The 22,696-nt window shown below is 53.1% G+C and overlaps 1 protein-coding gene across 7 annotated transcripts; it reads left to right on the forward strand.

Moving 5' to 3' along the window:
* Positions 1-1,360: 1,360 nt before the first annotated feature.
* GAL3ST1 (galactose-3-O-sulfotransferase 1) lies at positions 1,361-17,131 on the forward strand. 7 transcript variants are annotated; one of them, XM_027050804.2, is made up of 4 exons: positions 1,402-1,541; positions 8,868-9,033; positions 14,746-14,885; positions 15,682-17,131. In XM_027050804.2, the coding sequence occupies exons 3-4, from the start codon at positions 14,755-14,757 to the stop codon at positions 16,823-16,825; spliced, it is 1,275 nt and encodes a 424-aa protein (XP_026906605.1). In that variant the 5' UTR covers positions 1,402-1,541; positions 8,868-9,033; positions 14,746-14,754; the 3' UTR covers positions 16,826-17,131. The 7 variants fall into 7 exon arrangements, with proteins under 7 accessions (XP_026906608.1, XP_026906607.1, XP_026906605.1 ...); XM_027050805.2 differs by having other exon boundaries at positions 1,423-1,541; positions 8,959-9,033; XM_027050807.2 differs by lacking the exon at positions 8,868-9,033 and having other exon boundaries at positions 1,361-1,541; positions 15,685-17,131.
* Positions 17,132-22,696: the final 5,565 nt, after the last annotated feature.

Here is a 22,696-nt window from a genome sequence, read left to right on the forward strand (position 1 = left end):
GCTGGGACAGCCTTACAGCTTCCCACCTGACCCTGACAGTGCCCTTGCTGAGGCCTGGAGAAACATGCCTTTGCCTAGACTGCTAGGACCCCACAGCAGAGCCAGGGCCAGAAACCAGGGCTCAGGACGGTGCTCAAGGCTATCAGGAGCTGGGGCCAGGGTGGTGGAGTGTGGCTTTGGACTGGGGTTCCATGTCCCCCCAATCGGCACCTGAGGGCCTTGGCCTGTGCCCAGGCTCTCTCAAAGTGTTTTGGGCAGTGGCTGCAGGCTCACCGTGTGCAGGGGGGAAGACCAGAGTTTGGCAGGCTCTGGCAGAGGGACCAAAGAACCCAGGGCCCCCCTCTTGGCTGGGTCTTGCTGTGGGTGGGGAGGGTTATGTTCTACTCTGGCATGCTCATGGGGATAGGGTGGTATATGTCCGTGCAGAGGCAGGAATGGGGTCAGGGCCTCTGGAGCCAAAGCCTGCTGCCCTAGGGAATGCCTTGGGCCTGCCTCGGTGCATGTGCATCCCAGGACCATGGCAAGAGTGCCAGGGCAAGGCTGGAAAGCAAGCCCATCAGATATGGAAAAATCCCCGGCAGCCATGATGATGTGGAATTTTCCCCATTCCAGAGTCGCCCATAATGGTGGGGGCAGTGGGGCTCTGACGTGGCCCATGCCCCACTGAGTGGCCAGCTGGTTTTGCACTGCCCACAGCTGGAGCTGTGCCTTCCCAACTCAGGCGGGCATTACTTCCTATCCTTGGTCCTCTAGGGTGAGGAGGGAAGCCAGGAACTGAAAAAGGGTGGATGGGGATGGGGCACCTGCAGCCTGTGCTATGCTCAACCCTTATGGGCACCCTGGAGAGGTGTGACAGCTGAGACCTCCTAGAGGCATGACTGGTTGCAGATAGGTCCCTTGTCTGAGCTTCCCTCAAGGGATTCTGGCACGACCCCCACCCCTCTCATCCACATTTTGGACCCCAAAAATATGTCCCCAGCTTGCCCTGACTCCTGAACCAGGAGCCCATACCTTACATTGGATCTTTAGGGCTCCGGAACCCCCAATAAAAGTTCACCAATTGGTCTAGCCACCTCCCTTTTCCCAGAGCTGGGCTGCCCTCATCACCACCACCACGCCACCCCGTTTCCCAGGCACCCTCGAATCCCCTTCCGGGGCTGGGAGCTCAGCCCAGCCTCAGGGTCCGGCGGTGGGACAATGGCCCCGTTGGCGCTTCCGAGACAAACGCGCCTTGTTGAGCCGGCGGCGGGGGCGCGGCGCTGCGCTCTGGGACGCTGAATGCGGCTTCTGTGCGTTCCGGGCGGGCGCGGAGGGGCTGGGAGGGGGCCGGGGCCAGGGCGCCTATTGGCCGCAGCACGGGGGGACGGGCCAGGCGGCCGCACCTGGCCGGAGTAAGTGCGGCGGCGGCGGAGGCGGGAGCATGGTCCAGGCCCGGTGGAGTCGGGGGCCCGGGCGGGTACGCCCCGCCGCCTAGTAAGGGCCCCGGGCGGCGCGGCCCGGGACGAACCAGCCACGCCAAGCCCGAGGAGAACGGGGCCAAGGTATGTTCTGGGGGCCCAGGACCCACCGCCAGCTTGTGCCCTGCCGGGGGTCTCGGCCGGTACTCCCCAAACCTCCAAACTGGGACCGCAGTCAGACTCAGACTCAGCTGAGTGTTTGGGGAGTGCTGCACAACTGCTCCAGGGTCCCAGTGCCCCTGCTGCTGACAGAGGGTGGGCAGGTGGGGGCAGGGAGGGGGCAGGTTGGTGTGTGCCCTGCCCTTGATTTCTTCCTCGTAGACCCCTGTCCAGGGTTTTCCCAGTCCTTGGATGTGGGGTGGGTGGAGCTGGGTTGGAGCTGGAAGTCCATTAATGATTAATCTTGGACACAGCAGCCTGAGCTCTGGAGGAGGAAGGGCAGGGATCTCCCCTGTTCCCACCAGCACTCTCCCCAAGGAGGAGGGGCATCCGACCAGGGGCTAGGGGCCAGGAGAAGGGATGGGTCCCCTCTGCTTGGGGAAGGCCCTGTCCTAAACCACAGAGGGGGCAAGGCCACCAAAGAGAGGCATGTGGGAGTAGGACAAACCTTGATATCCAGGAAGGGCCCACAGGAAATCCAGCCAGTTGAGTTTCCAGCACCAGTGCCCAGGAGGGGGTCCAGCTTGGTCTGTCCCCTCAGTATCAAGCCAGTATTTGGTCACAGCACAGAGCAAGACTGTGGTCTCTTCCCAGTGGAGCCCTTCTCCCCACCTGTCTTGAGCAGGAGAGGGTATGATCACACATCTGGCTGCAGTAACCCACACCAGTGGGGGGGAGGGAGAGAGGGCTGCAGACCTGACACCTGATCGCCTGTGTTGCCAAGGTGACAGGTGCCATGAAAATCCTCAGGAGGACAATCCCGTTGGGAGAATCCAACCTCTTCCTTTACCAAGGGGGTGACCCAAGGTCCAGGGAGGGTAAGGCACGAGCAGGCCTGGGCCAGAGCAGCCCCAATACTGCTGCACTGTATTTTGCCCTGCAGCGGAGACATTGCTACCATCCCCATTATCCTTATGGAGAAACTGAGGCTCCAGGCAATTCAGTGACTTGCCCAAGGTCACATAGTTCAAAGGTGGCTGAGTTGACTACAGATCACAGGAGTCCTGTCCCAGCCTGCATCTCAGGACCAAAGCCCTGCTCAAGACCTCTCTGCTGCTCTGGGGTCCTGGGCTCTTGGATCTGCCTGTGCTGCCCCAAACCCCTAGCTCAGGACCCCTCCCCCTCCTTGCCTTCCTAGCTCCCAGCTCTGCCTGACACTCAGGGGGTGGGCAGGCTGCTACCCTGGGAGCAGAGACAACAGAGCCCTGTTCCCAGCTGCCACCTCGGGCTGCTTCATTCCCTGCTTCTCACTCAGGCAGAGCCCTGCCTGAAGGAAGCTCCCTGTGGACAAAGAAGCCTGCCTGCTTCCCACATATCCCCTTGTCCAATGGACATGGGTCTGCTGTTTGAGAGCATGGGTTGGAGGCCCTCTTGTCACCCCGCAAGAAAGGGGTGTATCCCTGACAGTCCCCACTCTGGGCCCTAACAGACTGTGTCACCCCAGTGAGAGGCAGTGATTAACCTGGGAGAATGAGACACAGATGGTAGAATTCCAGGCATGGCAGCAGGCTTGTGAAGGGCTTCTTGCTTCACTTTGAGTGAGGAATATGAAGAACAACCCCTTTTGTGAGCCTTATTCTACTCCAGACGGGAAGGGCAGGATTGAGCAGAGGTGCCCATGGGGATCAGTGGGCTGGGGGCTGGAGGAATCCCCAGGTGAGGAGTGATGGTTGGAAAGAACTGGCGTCCCAGACAATACCTTCTTTCCCACCTGCCAGTTCCAGGTGGCTTGGGCACTCCCAGGCCTGGTCCCAACAGTGCCCTGACTTGTCATGGGACCTTAGGCAAGTCTTTTCTTATCTGTGCCTCAGCTTCCCCCGATGTGAAACCTGGGGGTTAGGGAACTTGGGTTTGGAGCATGGGAAGTACGGGTGTTTGGATGAGGAGGGTAGCCTCCCAGAAGTCTGCACTGGTGGGTTCTGTTTTTCCTGCCAAGTGGGTCTAGAAGGGTCATGATAATAATCTGAGTTATGAGCAAAGGGCTCTGCATGCCTCGTCCGTCTCATTTGATCCTCACAGCAAGCCCTTGAGAGGGTCAAAGTATTCCCATTTTTAAGAGGTGAGGCTCAGAGAGGTGAAGTCACCTGCCCAAGACTGCCCAGCTGGGGAGTGATGGAGCCAGACTTCATAGCCAGAGCATCTCAGCCTCTCCAGGAGGGGAGAGGCAGGTGGGCGGACCTAGGACGTGGTGCAGAGCAACTGCTCAGCACTTTGGAAAAACCTTTATATTGTTACATATTTTTATGCAAACAAGTGCATGGCATTCCTTTAAAAAACATTTCAGTCAGAGTGCCTGGGTGGCTCATTCAGTTGAGCGTCCCACTTTGGCTCAGGTCGTGATCTTGTGGTTCCTGAGGTTGAGTCCCGAATCAGGCTCACTGTTGTCAACACAGAGCCTGCTTCGGATCCTCCGGCCCCCTCTCTCTCCCTGTCCCTCCCCTGTTCATGCTCTCTCTCTCTCTCTCTCTCTCTCTCAAATATTAAAAAAAAATAAGTAAGTGAAAACAGTTCAGTCATGCTAGAAGATACAGAGAATGATATTACCAACCTCCACATACTCACCTCTGGTGTTCTCAGTAATTTTGGTGCCAATAAAGAAATGACTGACTTCTTGGTTAACCTGTTCTTTGCCACTCTGAAGCTACTTTGGGGCAACTCCAGTCTGGTGGTGATTTTGCCCAGGCAAGGCAGTGTAGCAGGAAGAGCTTGCCTGTAGTTCTGACTTTGCCCATTTAGCCCCTCCACAAGTTTCTGGGCCTCAGTTTTCCCACCTGTCACATGGGCCAGCAGGTGACACTGGGAAACCTGTTGAGGTCCCAGGTATGGGTGCCATTTGAAACAGTAAAGACAGGTGACCCTGCAAGTTCAAAAACTGCTTTCTGAGTCATCAAAGACATTGCCCTCTTTTCAGTCAGCTGCCAGGCCTGGTACCCAACTGGCAGCCATTCCCCCAGCCAAGGGGGCAGTAGGAGCAAGATGTCAGGGCTGACAGTTTGGGGGGGATCCTGCAAGCCAGCAAGTTGGGGTTCAGCTTAAGTGCCTCTCTGGGCGATCCTACCCATCTCTACTCCAGCACCCCACTCCAGAGGGACAGAGTGAGGAAGCTTCTGGGTCCTTGCAGGTCACTGCCCCAGGACTCCCGGGTGGAGGGCCAACCTCTCCCATCTGCACCTTTAACTGTGCAGCCCACACTTCCCAGATTCTCTGTCCCATGCCCCTGCTGCCTTTTCCCCACTGTAGGACACTGAGGCTCAGAGAGGGCTATGGTCACACAGCAAGGTGGCGTATGGTTCAGACTAGCCACTTCTCCCTCCTTCACCAGTCAGACTAGTTTTTCAAAATGGAAATATCTTTATTTTTCATTTTAATTTTTTCCCCAAGTAATACAGACTCTTGGTAAAACAAAATTATATATGTGTGTATATATATTTTCACTTCATTATGTATTGTGGACACCACTTAAATGAATACATAACAAACCATGGGGTTAATGGCACGTAATATTTTTAACCATCCCCTATCATTGGACATTTAAGTTGTTTCTCTCCTCTTTGCTAAACTTTTGCACCCATCTCAGATCTCCTGTTAGATTATCTTCTGTGAACAAATTACCACAGATGGTATTGCTGGGTCTGAGATTGGACACTTTTAGAACTGTAATAAGTTGCTGTCAAACCTGCAGTCCGAGCACTGTAGGGAGAGTTTTTTTGCTCCACTTTTGAAGTGTCCTCCCCATGAGATTCCCTTCCAGCTACAAGAAACAACCCTAGGACACCCTCACCCGTTCAGCTTCTCTGCCAGAGCCCTGTTGCTATGCACACTGAGCAAACAGCATTGATGACCAACAGTCAGGGAATGGTTCATGGGGAGCAGTGTTCCACAGAATGTTCTACAGGAAGTGGCTCTAGAGGCAACCTTTATCTTTATCTCCTTGGGGGGCTCTTCCCCTCCCTGCTCTCTTAAGTTCAGGGCTCTTCACCTTCCTCACCCTTTCTTTGATGATCCCATCTGCCCCTCCGACCTCAGTCCCCACCTCTGTGCCCATGACCCCCAACCTCTTTCTCCTGAGGTCTCCCTCTTATGCTCCAGGCAAGGGATCCTATTGCTCTTTGCACATTCTACAAGCATCCCCCACACACCCCAGACTTAACTGGTCCTAAATGGAAACTGAAAATTGAAACACAACTCCAATAGTAAACATACGGCTCTCTTATCTGCCCCCCACTCAGGGACTAGCTCCACCCCCAGCCAGCCAGTCACCCAATAGGAGTTCTTCCTTCCCCTCTTCCACACCCTATCACTCACCAAATGTTGTCTATTCCATGGCCTACAGATGGTCCCAGTTTATTCCCAGTGCTTTCCTTGGTCCAGGTCATTTCACACCTGGACAGCTATAACAACCATTGTCAAGGTCTGCTGGCTTCTCCCAGTCCTTCCCCACCTCTACTGTTTGTTTTCCATCCAGCAGCCTGATGGGAATCCCATCTCCTCACTCCTCTGCTGAAGACCTTCCCAGGGTTCCCCATTGCCCACAGGATCCAGCCCAGATTCCTTAGCATGCCTCCCAAAGTCTTGCATCTCCTGCCTGCCCCTGCCCCCTTTCTGGCTGTGCCTCCAGTCTCCCCTGTACACCCAACCTCTGACATACACACATACTGGACAGGCCAGCCAAGCTGAACATTTGTTAGTTTCTCGAGTCCCCTGGGTCTTTGCACATGCTTTTCTGTCTGCCTCCTGGCTCATTCTAGGGTAACAAGTGCATTAATTAATGCTAGCTGCTGTAACAGACAAGCCCCAAGTTCCAAAAGGCTTGACACACTGGAAGTTTAGTTGTCATTTTGAAATGGGTGTTAGGAGAGTGGTCAAGCGAATACCAGGCTCCTCCCATTCGTAGCCCTGCCCACTTCCAGATCCTTAAAGACCACCTCATTCATCCAGCCTATGGGAAAGGAGACCACAGAGAAGGCCTGTCCGCTTAACATCAACAGTTATTATTCTGCTTACATTCCATTGGCCAGAATTCCGTCACATAAGGACACTGAACTGCAAGGGAGGATGGGAGATGTAGTTTGGCCATGTACTCCAGGAGAAAAGGGAACTAACTGCCTTTAAATTGGAAAACATGCAGCAGCTTCTGCTACCAGGGCCCTGTAAGCCCAGGAAGCTTCCCTGACGATGCTTTTCCTGCTCCCCAGGCTGGATCAGGTGTTTGTGTTCCAGCAAGGCCCACCAATGTGTCCTCCATCACAACCTGCAGCTGTCTGCTCCTCTCACCCCCAGGAATGTGAGCCAGAGCTCTGGCACAGGACAACATGAACCCCAGCACTGGGCATGGTGCAGGTGCTCCCTAAGTATCTGTGGAACAGATCAATTTAAAACTCATTGTGGTCATGAAAAAGATATCCACAATCTATTGATATGTGGGAGGAGCCTGGGGAGCAAGTTAAAAACAAAATGTGCTTCCCTGAAGAGACCCTTCTGTCATCTGTATGGGTTAATATAGACAGAAAAAATACGGGGAGGCTTGTGCTAAAGTTTTAAGGACAGTGGCCTCCTTTAATGGTCTTCCTTACATTTTTCTGTAATTGTCTGTTTTTTTTTTTTCAGTGAGCATGCACTGCTTTTATGATTAAAATAAATTTTGCCAGGGTTTAGGGGTTGAACTGGCCAGAGATGGTGTCACTATCAATATTCTGAGAAGAGAAGCCTCTGGCAGGGCTGGAAGCATAGGTTCTGCTATCAATGCTTCCTACTCTAGAAAGCTTTCCTTCATGAGGCTCTTCTTTACTGGCCTTCCCACCCCACCCATGACCTCACCTTTGGTTCAGGAGCCTGAGCTCCACTCCCACCTGCCTGAGGTCCTTAACCTTGTGTGTCATATCTGGTCCTTGAGACTCAGCTCCCTCCTCTATAAACTAGAGGTGGTAACAGGGCCTCCCAGTGGCAAGGATTAGGGGTGTGTGTGATGCATGGGAAGTCCCAGGCACCAGACTGTGTTTGGTCAAAAGTCCACACTCACAAACCACCTCTCTGCTGTTTGATGCCCGCTCTGCCCTGACTCACGCCCATACATTTATCTGTCTTCAGACTAGCTTGGTCCAGGACAGATAAAACAACTCTACTCCATGCCCTGGACCAATCCAGCACTCACAGATATAAGGACTCTCAGCCTCCCCAGTGGCTGTTTAAACTCTGGTATTTCATGGGTACTTGAGGGTTGCTCCCAGGCTGTGTGGGGCTCTGGGGGAAAGAGCAAAATGTCAGAGCAGTGTCAGATGCCTGCTGTTCCCTGGGAGGAGCTGGCAGCCGCTCAACTTATGACAGTGCTCAGTGTGGGATACATGATTGTCACAATAATGGTTACTATTAGCTGAGAGTGACACCTTGGTCCCTAGAGCCCCCCATGCCTGAAGGAAGGGTGTGAGGTGCTTTTCTGGGCATTCTCTGTTCATGGGCAAGGCTGAATCCAGACCTGAAGACAGACCTGAACCCAGCTAAGAGCGAGGTATAAGAGATTTCAGTGCCTGGGCTGAGCCTGAGGGCCACTGGGGTTTGGGACTAGGGCCCCTAGAACTGCCTCTTCCTGTCAAGACCTTGGGAAGTATTGGCAACTGCAGTCAGGACAGGCATGATCCATACTGCCTCTTTGATGAAGGACTTGGAGCTCAGAGAGGTGAAATCTCATCAGATACCTCCTCCCAGAGCTGGTCAGGTTTTCCGCCTCCAGGAGGCCTCCCAGGCTGGGTTACTTGCTCTCTGGGCTCCCAGAGATTTTAGACAAACCTTGGTCTCTGGTTGTGTCTTAGAATCTTGAAGCCTTGGAGTTTGGCAAGTCTGCATTTGGACTCTGGCTCTGACTGCCCCCTGCTAACTGTGTGACCGTGGACAGATGAGTTCACCTCTCTGAGCCTTGGTTTCTTCACCTTGTGAGTGGGCTAATCCTGGTGCTTCCTGCCTAGGGCAGGCGTGCAACTTAAATGAGGTGCAGCTTGAGGAGCAATTAACCTCCCTGCCCCACTTGCCTTCCTGTCCCTTCCATGGCCTTTGAGCCTATCCCAGACTCTCTGCAGGGCTCTGCGGCTGCTTGTGTCCTTTATCCAAGGACACCTGAGACCTTGCTGAGCCCTTGGATGAAGGAGCTGCCTGGCTGCTGAGGTCTAGAGACAGTCAGGGACCACCCAGAGGGTGCTCCTGGCAGAGGGCCAAGGCAGCACCTGCAAGGTATAGACACATGCCACCTGCTATCCCCAGGGAGGGAGCTCATGAATATTCACACCGGCTGGAGCGTGAGGGAGCCAGCCAGAATACTGCTGGGTGTCATTGGAGCGTTCCTGTTTCCCAGTGACCGCAGAGGCAGCCTGAGAGTCAGACGTGGCTCATACAGGGAGAGGAAAGGGGCAACCAGCTACGGCCCGAGGTGAGTGTGTCTTCCTCCACTCCTGCATTTAGGTCCCTGGGAGAGCAGGACACCTGGAACCAAGGCCTGCCAGTAGTGATGCTGTAGGACAGAAGGTTTACCATCCTGGGCTCGGTTTCCCTATGTGCACACTGTGGGGATGAGTCCTGTTTCTCCTTCATTCTCTAGAGGATGCTGGTCCAACCAAACAGGAGGATTGCTGGGCCTGGCCTGGAGCCAGCTGTCAGCACAGATGGAAGGTGATGTGGCTAGGGTAACCAAGAAGGACAGGAATAGATGGGGTGGACTAGGGAGGGGGTGCCATCTACCCTGAGTGCCTGGAACTGTCACGACCATAGGCAGAGGAAGAGAGACCCAGGTTCTAGTTCTGTCTCTGCTATGGCTGTGCTGTGTGACCTTGAGGGTGGCCCTGTCCTCTCTGAGCCTTAGCCTCTCTGCCGTCTGTCTTCCAGATTGGAAGCTGTGAGGCTTGGGCCACACTGAAATTGTGCCTGGTACCCCATGGCCTTGGACCTGGGGCTTTTAGCTGACTGCAAGCCTCCATCACGGGCCAGTGAGCACACACCTTGAAGCACCTGTGACTGGGACCTGGGAGGGTAATAATAATGATGATAATAATAATAATGGTGGCAGCTCCTGCACAGGGAGTGTCTGCTCTGTGCCAGCCCTGTGCTGGGCACTTTCCTTGTGGGATGCTTTCTGCAGAGCACCCTGTGATGGAGAGTTGGTGGCATCATTTTGGAGGAGAAACTGAGAACCAGAGAGAGACACAGCCTTGCCTAGGGCACACACACAGAAAGGAAGCAGCACAACTGGGTTTCAAATCCAGGACCTTGGCCCCAAGGTGCTGGCTCCAGGTGCCTCTCATATGTGTGACTCACATATGTGGCTCTCACACTTGTATTAGCCCTGGCCATGCTCTGCTCTGAAGGTCAGGGGGGTCATTCATCAAACATTTACCAGGTGCCAGGCTCCAAGAGCTCAGGGATGAGTTAGCTTCAGGCTTGCGTGTGGCTGGGCACAGAGGAGATCTCTCCTTCCATAAGCCTGGGACTGCGAACCAGGACTGGGCCCTGGTCAATAGTGATAATAATAATTAATGTGGATTGATCTCCATTCGTGTGCATGCATTCTCTCATTCAAATCTCAGTCTCATGACTATTTCCTTTCTGCCAGGCTCCTGGCTGCCAGCCAGCCCCTCTCTGGGCCTCGGTCTACCCAGGGGCTCTGCCTGTGATTACCAAGGGCCCTGTTTGCCCCTATCTTGCTGTTGTGTGTCCATTGTACATGTGAGGAGACTGAGACTCTTGAGAGGGTGAGCGACATGCCTAAGTTCACAGAGGCCAGGCAGGAAGGAAACCACTAGCCTTGAATGCTTCAGGCTGACACAGTAGGGACCAGCCACCAAGGCCCCCCGTCTGTCCACTCTTCATCCTGGCTGCCCTAGCCCAGCCCACAGAGGCCAGAATCTGCTGTGCTGCTGAGAGAGAGCCCCATTAGCCACACTGTGGCCTCCTGCAGTGGATCTTCTGGCTGCACACTCACTTCCTGCAGGCTTGGGACCAGGCCTGGGACGTGCCAGGCAGAGGCTGTCATGGACAGAGCTGGAAACTGCATATTGGAGGCCGACAGACTTGGGCTTCAATCCCGGCCCTGCCCCCTGCCTTACCTGGGCAAGTCACATCACCTCCTGGAGCCCCAGTTTCCCCATCTGCAAAATGGGGGTGACAGTGGGGTCTGCCTGGCAGGATAGCTGAGCAGAACCCATGAGATGCTCTAGAGAAACCCCTGTCCAGGGCCTGCCTCATAGCAGGGGCTCAAAAGTGAAACCTGAGGGCCGGCATGGTTTGAGGAAGCCCAAGTGGTGGAGTGAAGTAGTGACGCAGTGATGGGAGGGTTGGGGGCGCTGTCCTGGGCAAGTCTAGGCAGAGCCTGATTGGTGGTTTTGGGAAGCTGGTCTGCCCCCTACTGCTGGGCCTCCACCCCAGAGCCTGTGCCTTCAGCTTCCAGATTTCTGGAAAGTGCCCTGGTGAGTTGCGCTGCTGGGACAAGGGTGGGCCCTTGGGATCTAGGGAGGGCAAGAATTTTACCCTTCCCTGTTTTAAAGTCAGAGAACCTGAGGCCTAGGGCCTCATTCAGGGTTTGGGCCCGAGTCTGAGGCTCTGGCCTGGCCCAGGGTTCTGCCCTGTTCCCCCCTAACCACCTCCTCGCTGGGCCCCCAGGGAGCGGGAGGCCAAATGGGGCACTTGATGCATGGGGCCAGTTTGTGCTTGGTGGGGGACAGGGAAAGGGGGGGGAGACGGCGGGGGGCTAGCAGCCACTCCTTGTTCAGGAGAGCTCACCCTGACAGAGACCAGGAGCAGGTCCCCAGGAGCTCAGGAGGGAAACAGCTAATACTCTTTGAGAGAGACCTATGTGTTAATTGCTTTGCCTACTCCCATCTCTGGAAGAGCCAGTGAGGGGGTCTATCAGCTTCCCAATTTCAGAGATGAGAAACTGAGGCTCTCAGGTTCCTGTGATTGAAACACAGGCCTGGGGCTTCCAGAGCCTGAGGTCGGCACCTCCCCCTCCATTACCATACTGTCTAGTCACCTTACCCCACCTGGCAAGCTTTATGACCTTACCCCACCTGGCAAGCTTTATGACCTATTATTTAAACATATTAAATATATTTTATTGCCTTTTTATTAAAAAATCCATATTCCCTTTTGGGGCACCTGGGTGGCTCAGTCAGTTAAGCGTCTGACTCTTGATTTCGGGTCAGGTCATGGTCTCATGGTTTGTGGAGTCAACCTCCATCCCCCAACCACTGGTTGCCTGCTTGGGATTCTCTCTCTCCCTTTCTGCCCCTCCCCTGCACATGTGTGCTCTCCCTCTCAAAATAAACTTAAAAAAATATATAACTCCTTTTTAAAAAAGTAATTGTTACAGAAATGCATAATATTGAAAAATATTCCATTATGTACCCCTTTCCAAGCTATGTAGAGGATACTATGGCTCAAATTGAGAATACTGCCCTCCAGTTGTTTCTGGGCCTGCATGTATATTTACCTATATATGCATATGGATGTGGGGGCATAAAGTTCTGGAACTTTCTTTTTTCACATTAATAGATCATGTGCTTTTTTTTTTTCTAGTATTAAAAAAAAAATTTATTCATTTTGAGAAAGAGAGAGAGAGAATCCCAAGCAGGCCCTTTGCTGTCAGTGCAGAGCCCAACTTGGGGCTCAATCTCACGTGAGATCGTGACCTGAGCTGAGATCAAGAGTCAGTCACTTAACTGACTGAGCCACCCAGGTGCCCCAGATCATGATGTTTTTTGAGTCAGTCCACTTAGCTCTGCCTTGTTTTGTTATTTGGTACAGATGACTCCATCTGGGAAAAGGCCTTGGTTTGTGTAACAGTCCTCCCCCTCCCCCCCCATGGACACAGATTGTTTCTAGTTTTTCAAATTTCTGACTAAGCTTCTATGAACACCGTTACATGTGTGACTTTGTCCAAGTGTTTCTGTAGAATAGTTGGAATTTGGAGAGCTTATACCTTCCTCCTTTGATAGAATAAATGGCTCTCTGGAAACATTCTCCCCCATTCTCATTTACTCCTGACCTGTCCACCTTGCCCACCTGAGAGTGAACAGGGATATGTCATTGTCATGAGGGAAGCCAAATTCCCTCTCACATAGTTTCTTCCTCTGCAACTTGTTTCTTCATGTCCTTTCCGGTGACGAGAAATTTCTAGATAAGCAGAAGACTCAGGGATGGGTGCTGGCTGGTGGGGTTGGCCTGGAGTGCTCCTTCTCTGAGAAGCGTTTATGGGTGCCTTGGGTAACTTTCCCAGAGGGGAGTGTGGGGTCCCCCTCCAGGCTGGTTATTTAGCCTCTGCCCCAGGGATGGTGGGAACGTGCCATGCGTGTGGTCATGGGGCAGCATGCATGACTTCTTGTGGCCTCAGGGGCCCAAGGCCCCCATGCAGCTTGTGTCAGAACAGGAGTGGAAAGTTTCATGCCCTGGGCTTATAGCTAAAGGGAGGTAGGAAGGCATCCTGAGCCCCAGCTCTCTCCTGGACTCCCATCCCTCAGCATGAACTACCTCCATTACAGTTCATGCCTCATTCCTCTGCTATTAGGGTTGGCACAATTAGACCAAAACTAGACTGAAAACTTTCCCCAAGCCCGCCGCCCCCCCCCAAAAAAAAAACCAGGACACCAAACTAAATTTAATTTTCAGATAGACATTGAATAATTTTTATTGTGTCCTATATAATATTAAAATTAAATTTTATTCATTGTTTATCTGAAATTCAGGATTACCTGGGCAAACCTGCCTGCTGGAAATTAGAGAAGAGGTAGGCATGTGGGCAGAGGCTGTGCTGTGTGACTTGAACCCTCTCCTTCCTCGCTCTGAGCCTCAGTTTCTCCATCTGCCTGCCCTACAGATGCAGGGACATAGGGGCCAGCGAAAGGAGCAGAAGAGCCTTAACTCTTCACCAGGCAGCTGGGAAGGGTGGCACAGGGAACAGGTGGGACTGGTTAGGTCCTTTGAAAGGTGAGACATCCAGGCCCTGGGAGGTCCCTGGCCCCAGGCCTGGGGGGACAGGGCGTTGGGAGACGGTCTTCTTCTCCATCTTAGAAAATGATTTCATTATGAAGCACAAAAATGTATAAGAAATACACTGATGAACACCCAGGTATCCACCACCCTACCCCTCAGCTTAAAAATTAAAACCAAGGGGCACCTTGGTGGCTCAGTCAGTTAAGCATCCGACTTCAGCTCAGGTCATGATCTTGCAGTTCACGAGTTCAAGTCCCACATCAGGTGAGCTCGAGCCCTGCTTCAGGCTCCTCACTGACAGTGTGGAGCCTGTGTGGGATTCTCTCTCTCGACCCCTTGCTTACTCTCACCCTCTCTCTCCCCCCCAAAAATGAAAATTAATTAATTAATCAATTAAAATATTTATTTTATTAAAATTTTTTAATGTTTATTTAATTTTGAGAGAGAGAGAGAGAGAGACAGAGCAGGAGTGGGGGAGGGTCAGAGAGAGAGGGAGACACAGATCCGAAGCAGGCTTCAGGCTCTGAGCTGTCAGCACAGAGCCCGATATGGGGCTCGAACCCACAACTGGGAGAACATGACTTGAGCTGAAGTCTGCACTTAACCAACTGAGCCACCCAGGCAGTCATCAATTTAAAAAAAAATTTTTTTTATTAAAAAATTTTTTTAACGTTTATTTATTGTTGAGACAGAGAGAGACAGAGCATGAACGGGGGAGGGGCAGAGAAAGAGGGAGACACAGAATCGGAAGCAGGCTCCAGGCTCTGAGCTGTCTGCACAGAGCCCGACGTGGGGCTCGAACTCATGGACCGCGAGATCGTGACCTGAGCTGAAGTTGGACGCTTGACCAACTGAGCCACCCAGGCGCCCCTAAAAAAATTTTTAAAACCAAACCAGACAGTAGAACCTTCTCCCTTCTCCCTGTCCCATTCCCGGGTCTCTGTCTGCATTGGCTTTGCCCACTGTCTCTATCTGCAACCCTGTTTCTCCCTCTCCATGTGTTTGTCACTCTGTCCCTGTATAGACCTTGCTGGGGCCACAGAGCTGGCAGAGGCCAGTCCCAATGTCAAAGGCTTCCCCTCAACCCAGCCAGGCCTGGGGTAGCAGTGGAGGCTCCCTGGGGCCGGTCTCCTAATGCTTGCCCTGTTCTCTGCTCCCTCAGTTGTCTGAGATGCCGCTGCCGCAGAAGAAGCGCTGGGTGTCCATGGCCAAGGGGCTGGTGCTAGGAGCACTCTTCACTAGCTTCCTGCTGCTGCTGTACTCCTATGCTGTCCCCCCGCTGCACGCTGGCCTGGCCTCCACGTGAGTGGCCCTCCTGGAGGGCCAAGGGGTGGGAGGGTTGGGGTGAGGGGGCACCCTGTACCCTGCACCATGCTGTGCTGGGCAGAAACTGTACTGAGGGCAGAGCTTGCTGTGTAATCCTGGGCCTCAGTGTCCTCATCTGTGAAGTGGGCATAATAGAGCCTGCCTCGTGGATCATGTGAAGAAAATAACACTGTCTGTGTACAGGGCTGGGATTATCATCTGAGGTTGCAATGGGACTGGGAGGCGGGGGTGACTTGTCCAAGAGAACTCACTGGCACAGGGCCGAGATTCAGACTGCGGTCTGTCTGCCTCCAAGCCTGGCTCTTAGCCATGAGGCTCTCCCACCTCCTCGTGGGGCTGCTCAGCCAGGCCTGGCATGGCTTGTGCTCTTAGTTGGTGGTATTAAGTTGAACTAGAGGAAATTACCGATTATTGACTTTCTGGTCAAAAACTGACCTACAAAATATGTGGTTCAACCTAATCCTAGTTCATGATAAATGTAGGATGTGGTGGCCATGGATGAGACAAGAACCAGCAAGCTTGACCTCACACCAACACCGCAAATGGGGCCTGTTATTTTCCCCATTTCATAGATAAGGAAAGTGAGGCCCAAGAGACCACACCACCTGCCCACGCATCACAGCCTGGACACAGGCCTGTCTGGTCCCCTGGCCTGCCTCTCCTGCTATCACCATCCTCAACAACCCTGATCTTTAGATACCAGTGGGCAGGGGGTGCTGAGTCCTGAGGGCCCCAGCAGACCCTGAGGCTCTCCCCACCATTTCATCCACAGCAGGACCCCAGAGGGCACAGCACCCTGCTCCCCAGCCCCGGGTGAGCCAGAGGTGCCCACCCTCGCCAACGGCTCTGCAGGAGGGTGCCAGCCTCGGCGCGACATCGTGTTCATGAAGACGCACAAGACGGCCAGCAGCACGCTGCTCAACATCCTGTTCCGCTTTGGCCAGAAGCACGGACTCAAGTTCGCCTTCCCCAACGGCCGCAACGACTTCGACTACCCGGCTTTCTTCGCCCGCAGCCTGGTGCAGGACTACCGGCCCGGGGCCTGCTTCAACATCATCTGCAACCACATGCGCTTCCACTACGACGAGGTCCGGGGCCTGGTGCCCCCCAACGCCACCTTCATCACTGTGCTCCGTGACCCAGCCCGCCTCTTCGAGTCCTCCTTCCACTACTTCGGCTCAGTGGTGCCCTTCACGTGGAAGCTCTCGGGCCATGACAAGCTGGCCGAGTTCCTGCAGGACCCAGACCGCTACTATGACCCCAACGGCTACAACGCCCACTACCTCCGCAACCTGCTCTTCTTCGACCTGGGCTACGACAGTGGCCTGGACCCGGGCAACCCGCAGGTGCAGGAGCACATCCTGGAGGTGGAGCGCCGCTTCCACCTGGTGCTCCTGCAGGAGTACTTCGACGAGTCCCTGGTGCTGCTCAAGGACCTGCTGTGCTGGGAGCTGGAGGATGTGCTCTACTTCAAGCTCAATGCCCGCCGCGCCTCAGCCGTGCCGCGCCTCTCCGGGGAGCTGTACCAGCGCGCCACGGCCTGGAATGTGCTGGACGCCCGCCTCTACCGCCACTTCAACGCCAGCTTCTGGCGCAAGGTGGAGGCGTTCGGGAGGGAGCGCATGGCCCGCGAGGTGGCCGCCCTGCGGCGCGCCAACGAGCGCATGCGGCACATCTGTATCGACGGGGGCCGAGCCGTGGATGCCGCCGCCATCCAGGACTCGGCCATGCAACCCTGGCAGCCGCTGGGCGCCAAGTCCATCCTGGGCTACAACCTCAAGAAGAGCATCGGGCAGCGGCACGCGGAGCTTTGCCGTCGCATGCTCACGCCTGAGATCCAGTACCTGATGGACCTCGGTGTCAACCTGTGGGTCACTAAGCTCTGGAAGCTCATCCGGGACTTTCTCAAGTGGTGACATCCGGCCCACCGGCAGCCCCCTCTGCCCGCTGCATCGCTGAGGAGGGGCCGGGCAGGGGCCTGCTGGCCTCCCCTATGCCCTCCTGGTGCCACCCCGGCTCTGGGGGTAAGGTGGGGCTGCTGCAGGGGCGCAGCCAGCCAGGACTGGGCCCAGGCACACAGGGCCTGAGATCAGTATTTGACTAGTTATAGCTTTTTTAAAAGTTAAATCTCCTCCCCTCCAAAAACGAATGTTCTGTTTCCTGCCTCCTCTTAAAGGGGAGACTTGAGAAGTAAAAGAATTTGATGTTGTGTTTTTTGTTAATCAGCCTCAGTGGTGCTGACTGATGGGGCCCTGGGTGGGAGGTGACTGAGGATGGGGGGACCCGCAAGAGAGCATGGCGGGTACCTGAGAGTGTCTGTGGGACAGAGCCCATTTGACGTGACGGGGTTTGATGTGCACCTGTTACATGCTGAAGCCCTGAGTGGTTGAAGGACTCCCATGATTTACCAAGACCTGGAAGAGCGTGTGTGTGTGTGATCATCCTGGGACTATTCCAGTCACTTACTCCAACTGAACATTGGTTATGTGCCCAGCGTTGGGCTAAGTGGGTTGGTTATCTCAGTTCATCTTCGTCAAAACTTAGCATCGTGGGAACTGTTACTTTCTCATGCCAGAGATGAGGAAGGGAGCTCAGAGAGAGAAAGTCGTTTGGCCAAGATCACACAGCAAGTAAGTGGTAGGACTGGAACAGAGGCCGGGAAGGATGGTGTGTGCAGCCAGATTTGAGACCGTCCAAGTGGTGTGTGTGTGTGTGTGTGTGTGTGTGTGTGTGTGTGACAGGGAGTACTTGGTGTAGCGCTGAGCAGCAAGCCCCGGGCCCAGGCTGAGTTCCTTGTGTAATCTCATTAATCCTCACAATCACCCTTTGCAGTAGGCACAGTTACCATCCCATGTTACAGATGTGGGAATTGACATTCTGAGTGACAGCAAAAGGGACTTTCCCGAGATCTTGCAGGTACACATTAGACCCAAAACTAAACCTTCTTCTCCCTGGGACCCCAGATGCCTTGCCTCAATGCCTGTGCACCCTGTCCCTGTTTACCCCATCTCTCCACTGACCACTCCAGGCTGCCTCACCATCTGCTTGTACTCCACCCTGCCCAGGCTCTGGGTTTCCCCCTTCCACCCTGGGGTTCAGTTTAATTAATCCAAAAAAATTTGGCATTTATCAGATAGCTGCTGTGCCCCCCAGCCCTGAGCTGGCCCTGAGCATACAACAGTCAGCAAGTTGATCCCTGCCCTCCTGGAGCTCAGGTCCAGAGACAAAGATAGAGGCCAAGCAATCAAGTCACATTGAGTATGACCAACCAAGGTGGGGATGCGTCAGTTCTAACCATCTGTCTCCCTCGGCCTCCCCAGGGGGACAACAGCCCTTTCTGGGGCACGGGACTCTTAGATCTCTAACTAAGAGCCAGCAGCCAGACACAAAAGGCAGAAACCACAGCCTAGTGACTTTATTGGAGACCTGTCTGTACCAGGCTCCAAACCACATGCTTGCACACCTTATCTGAGTATCTACAACATCCCAGCTTTATAAACCAAAGCTCAGAGAGGTTAAGTGACCTACCCAAGGCCACACATCTAATTAGTGCCAGTACCACATTTCAAAGCCAGATTAGTCAGCTCTTATCTTAAGCCCTCCCTGAGTTTGAGTCACTGTTTCTCCTGGGAGCAAGTTTCTGGCCCAAACAGGCTGGGAAGAAGTTAGGGTGACCAGCTGTCTCAATTTCCTCGGACTGTCCCAGTTTTTGCACCAAAAGGTCTCACATCCCAGGAAACTCCTCAGTCCTGGGCAACCAGGATGGTTGCTCAGCCTGGAACAGTTTTGACCCCACCAGCCCCCAGGAGCTACTGTCTATACCTTCTTAAAGTTTCTTTGCAGCAAGCAATAAGCACATCTTTGAGGGCTTTAAATCATATGGAGAAAACTAAGCAGAAGAAGAAAGAAAGAAAGAAAGAAAGAAAGAAAGAAAGAAAGAAAGAAAAGTTATTATTGACTCCAAATTCATGAGATAATCCCCCTCCCTTTTTAGTAATCAAAAAGAGATGTGACTTAGTGCAATATGATAGTATCTTGGGTTTGTGGAACCCTATAATTTTATTTCATTGGATCTTTAGGGGCCTAAAACTGCCAATAATAATATTATATGTCATCAAATTATTTATTATTAATACTGGCACTTCTAAGCCCTTAGGGATCCAAGGAGAATAAATCTGGCAAATAATAGATGCCAAGAATATAAATTGTCCCATTAGCATTTACTATCTGCCTGATTTGTTTTACGAACATTATAGTTATTAACTCATTTATTAACATAATTAATATTTAACAATACGTAGTTGCGTGGTACTGAACAAGCACTCTGAACCATACAGGAACATGGACAATTCCCTTTGCTCTCCTGAGGAGGCAGCCAAGACTCAGAGAAGCTGAGTAACAAGCCCTACGGTCACTCAGCCAGGCAGCCATAGAGGCAGGATGCAAACCCAGGTCTGTCAGACACCAAGGCTGGTGTTTGCAGGCTCCAGACCTTCAGTGCCATTCCAGCCAGCCATCTCAGCCTCAGGACCGAGGTTTTTTCCATGGTTGAAAATGTATGAGGTCTCCGAGGGGCTCTGCAGCTCATAGCTCGCAGGAACCAGCCTGCTCTAGCCACACCTGGCAGCAGAGGGCGCCATGGTGCCAAATTTGGTCTCAGCCTGTCAAGACATTCCCAGCAGTGGGGGCTGAGGGCACCCACAGTTAGGGCTGAGCCTACAAGCGAAAGCCAGGGTGAGGGTGCTGTTCCCTGGGAGAAATTCAGTGGAACTCCCTGTTCCTCTCTGTTATAGGATGAATTGTATCCCCTAAAAAGATATGTTGAAGTCCTAACCCCCAGTTCTCTATGACTGATCTTATTTGGAAATAAGGTCTTTGTACATGTAATCAAGTTAAGATGAAGTCATTAGGGTGGGGGCTAATCCAATATGGCCATAGCTGGTGTCCTTAAAAGAAGTGGCAATGTCATGTGAAGATACAGACCACAGGGACAGTGCCACGTGAAGACAGGCAGAGATTGGCATGATGCAGTTATAAGCCAAAGGCTGATGGTGACCTCCAGAAGCTAAGAAGAGGCAATGAAGGATTCTACCCAGAGTCTCAGAGGGAACAAGGCCCTGCTGACACTTTGATTTTGGACTCCCAGCCTGCGGAACTGTGCAAGAATAAATTTCTGTTGTTCTAAGCCATCCAGTTTGTGTACTTTGTTACAGCAGCCTCAGGACACAAATACATTCTCTGTGCCCAGGGCCCTGCTCTAGGTCAAGCCTCTGCCCCTTACCTGGACTCCTTCCCCGGCTCCCTCCCCCAGGCTTGCTCCTGTGATCCACCCTTCACCTGCAACCAGAGGCCATCCTCTGCTCCGAGCCCTCCATGGTCCCCCTTTCCCTCGGGGAGAAGCCATGCAACTGCAAGCATCTGCGGCTTTGCACGTGCTGTTCCCTCTACTATAAGGCCCCTTTCCCATTGCAGGTCTAACACTGCTGAGTGTTTTCAAAGCAAGCTCTGCTGCCTCCTCTGGACATTCTCTGACAGCCTAGCCCTCAAGCTAGCCTGGGGCTTCTGGGCTCCCCCATCTCAGTCCTGCTCACTCAGGGCCACAACTATGGATACGTTTGTCTGCGAGGCCCCGATGGTATGCTCCTCCAGGACAGGATCTTTGTTTGTCTTAACACAATCAGCCTCTAGTGCCCAGTCCATTGCCTGGCACACAGTTGGTTTTCAATAAATATTGAAAGAGGAAAAAAAGAAAGAAAGAAAGAAAGAAAGAGAAAGAAAGGAGGAAAGAAAGAACGTAGCGATAAAGGAAAGAAGGAAGGAAGAGAGGAAAGAAGGAAAGGAGGGAAGGTGGAAGAGAAGAGCAGAAAAGGGAGGGCAGGGAGTGCCTGGGTGGCTCAGTTGGTTAAGTGTCTGACTTTGGCACAGGTCATGATCTCATGATTTTGTGAGTTCAAGCCCCGCTTCAGGAGAGCTCCGCTCCAAGCTCCTCACTCTCTCTCCCTCTCTCTCTGCCCCTCACTCACGTTAGTCCCCGCTGGGACTGAGCTCTGCTTTATATCCTTGGTTACCCTCCCTGTATACCTGCCTCCCATGTTTGGTCTCACTACCTCCACTGCCCTACTTGGGTTTTCCAGGATCACCTCTGGAATAAACTCCCTACACTGGAACCCTTGTCTCAGGGTCTGCCTCTGGGTGAACAAGACTAAGACAAGTACCTACTGTGTGCAAGACCCCCTGCACACAGCATGATCTTTTTACCTGACCGAAGTAGGTCCGCTCCTTGGTGAGCTATAGGAAGAGACTACACCAGGTGGCCTTGCTTCTCAAAGTTTTGGGGTTTTTTTAATTTTTTTTTCAACGTTTATTTATTTTTGAGACAGAGAGAGACAAAGCATGAACAGGGGAGGGGCAGAGACAGAGGGAGACACAGAATCGGAAACAGGCTGCAGGCTCTGAGCGGTCAGCACAGAGCCCGACGTGGGGCTCGAACTCTCGGGCCGTGAGATCATGACCTGAGCCGAAGTCCCGAAGTCGGACGCTTAACCGACCAAGCCACCCAGGCGCCCCTCAAAGTTATTTTTAATAAGAAGATCACAGGGAATAATTCCCAAAGCAGTGACTCCCTGAACAGGAGTAAACAGGCTCCTTTTATTAGGGTTTGGGGTGAATATTCAGAAAGAGATTTTAACATTATAATGAGGCTATCTGTTGGGCATTTAATCACCTGCATAGGCATGGTCCTCAGATGTGTCTTTTCCTGTTCCAGAAATTTGTCAGTTAGTTTCCAAAAGATGAAATTGACAGTTAGGCAGAAGCTTCCAGGAATTTCCTGAGTTTAGGGAGTCAGGGGGTCTTGCCAGTAACAGTGTCATGTGTCCTTGTCTTGGGCTCTGGCTTTCTGCTTGTCCAGAGGGTATGGAGGCAGACTATAGCCAGGAGTCCCCCATCACCCCTCACCCAAAGGTCAGGCTGTACATTCACCTGCTGGGTCTGGACCTGGGACGTCTCTCCTCGCCCTGAAGCCACGTGCTGTTTGAATCATGGACAGTTGCACCTGACACATCAGATGGTAGATGGAGCCTGGGACAATTTGGGACACAATGACAATGGGTTCCAGGCCTTTGTTGGGGGTGAGCAGAGGCCAACCCAGCTCAAGGAGGCATCTGATGGGACCACAGGAGTAGAGAGTGGGGAACTGAGGCAGGATGGACAGCAGCCCCTATGTATGTGTGTGACAACAGATGGTGTCCTTCCAACACACCCACATCAACACCGTGGGGAAAGCACCACTGTCCTCATTTTACAAATGACTTTTTGAACCCAGGGCAGCAAGTCTAGGGGCCAGTGCCTCAGGCATCTAGCAAGGAATGGGCCCTACAAGTCACCTTGAGGTAGAGAATAGAGGCCCGGCAGGAAGGAGCTGTCTCTCTGGGGAGGGGTAGGCATGGCGGGCTGCCACTGGGTAAAAGAAAGGAGGTCTGGAGGAGGTCACAGGGCAGGACCTGGACCCCAGACCAGAGACTCAGACACCAGCCTGGCCACCTTGTGTTACGGGAGAAGACTTTAGGCCAGGTAAGTTGGTTTCTTCTTCTGGCCTACACTGTCCTCAGTTTCTTCTTCTGTCCCAGAAAAGGCAGCACCCAAGGCCCCTGAAGTCACTCTGAGCTCTATAGCTCTGGGTTTCTTCCCAACTCTGAGAGTCTTGGTGGCCAGAGGCCACACCAGTGCTATCCATTAGAAATATAACACAAATCACAAATGCAAGACACATGTGTCATTTCAAATTT

The sequence above is a fragment of the Acinonyx jubatus genome, chromosome D3 (genome assembly GCF_027475565.1).
Source record: "Acinonyx jubatus isolate Ajub_Pintada_27869175 chromosome D3, VMU_Ajub_asm_v1.0, whole genome shotgun sequence".
In the NCBI taxonomy this organism is placed as follows: Eukaryota; Metazoa; Chordata; class Mammalia; order Carnivora; family Felidae; genus Acinonyx; species Acinonyx jubatus.

Excerpts from the sequence above, each read along its gene's own strand:
- GAL3ST1 (XM_027050806.2), top strand. The coding sequence starts at position 14,755 with ATGCCGCTGCCGCAGAAGAAGCGCTGGGTGTCCATGGCCAAGGGGCTG. Across the intron at positions 14,886-15,681 it reads CACGCTGGCCTGGCCTCCAC|CAGGACCCCAGAGGGCACAG; the intron begins GTGAGTGGCCCT and ends TTTCATCCACAG.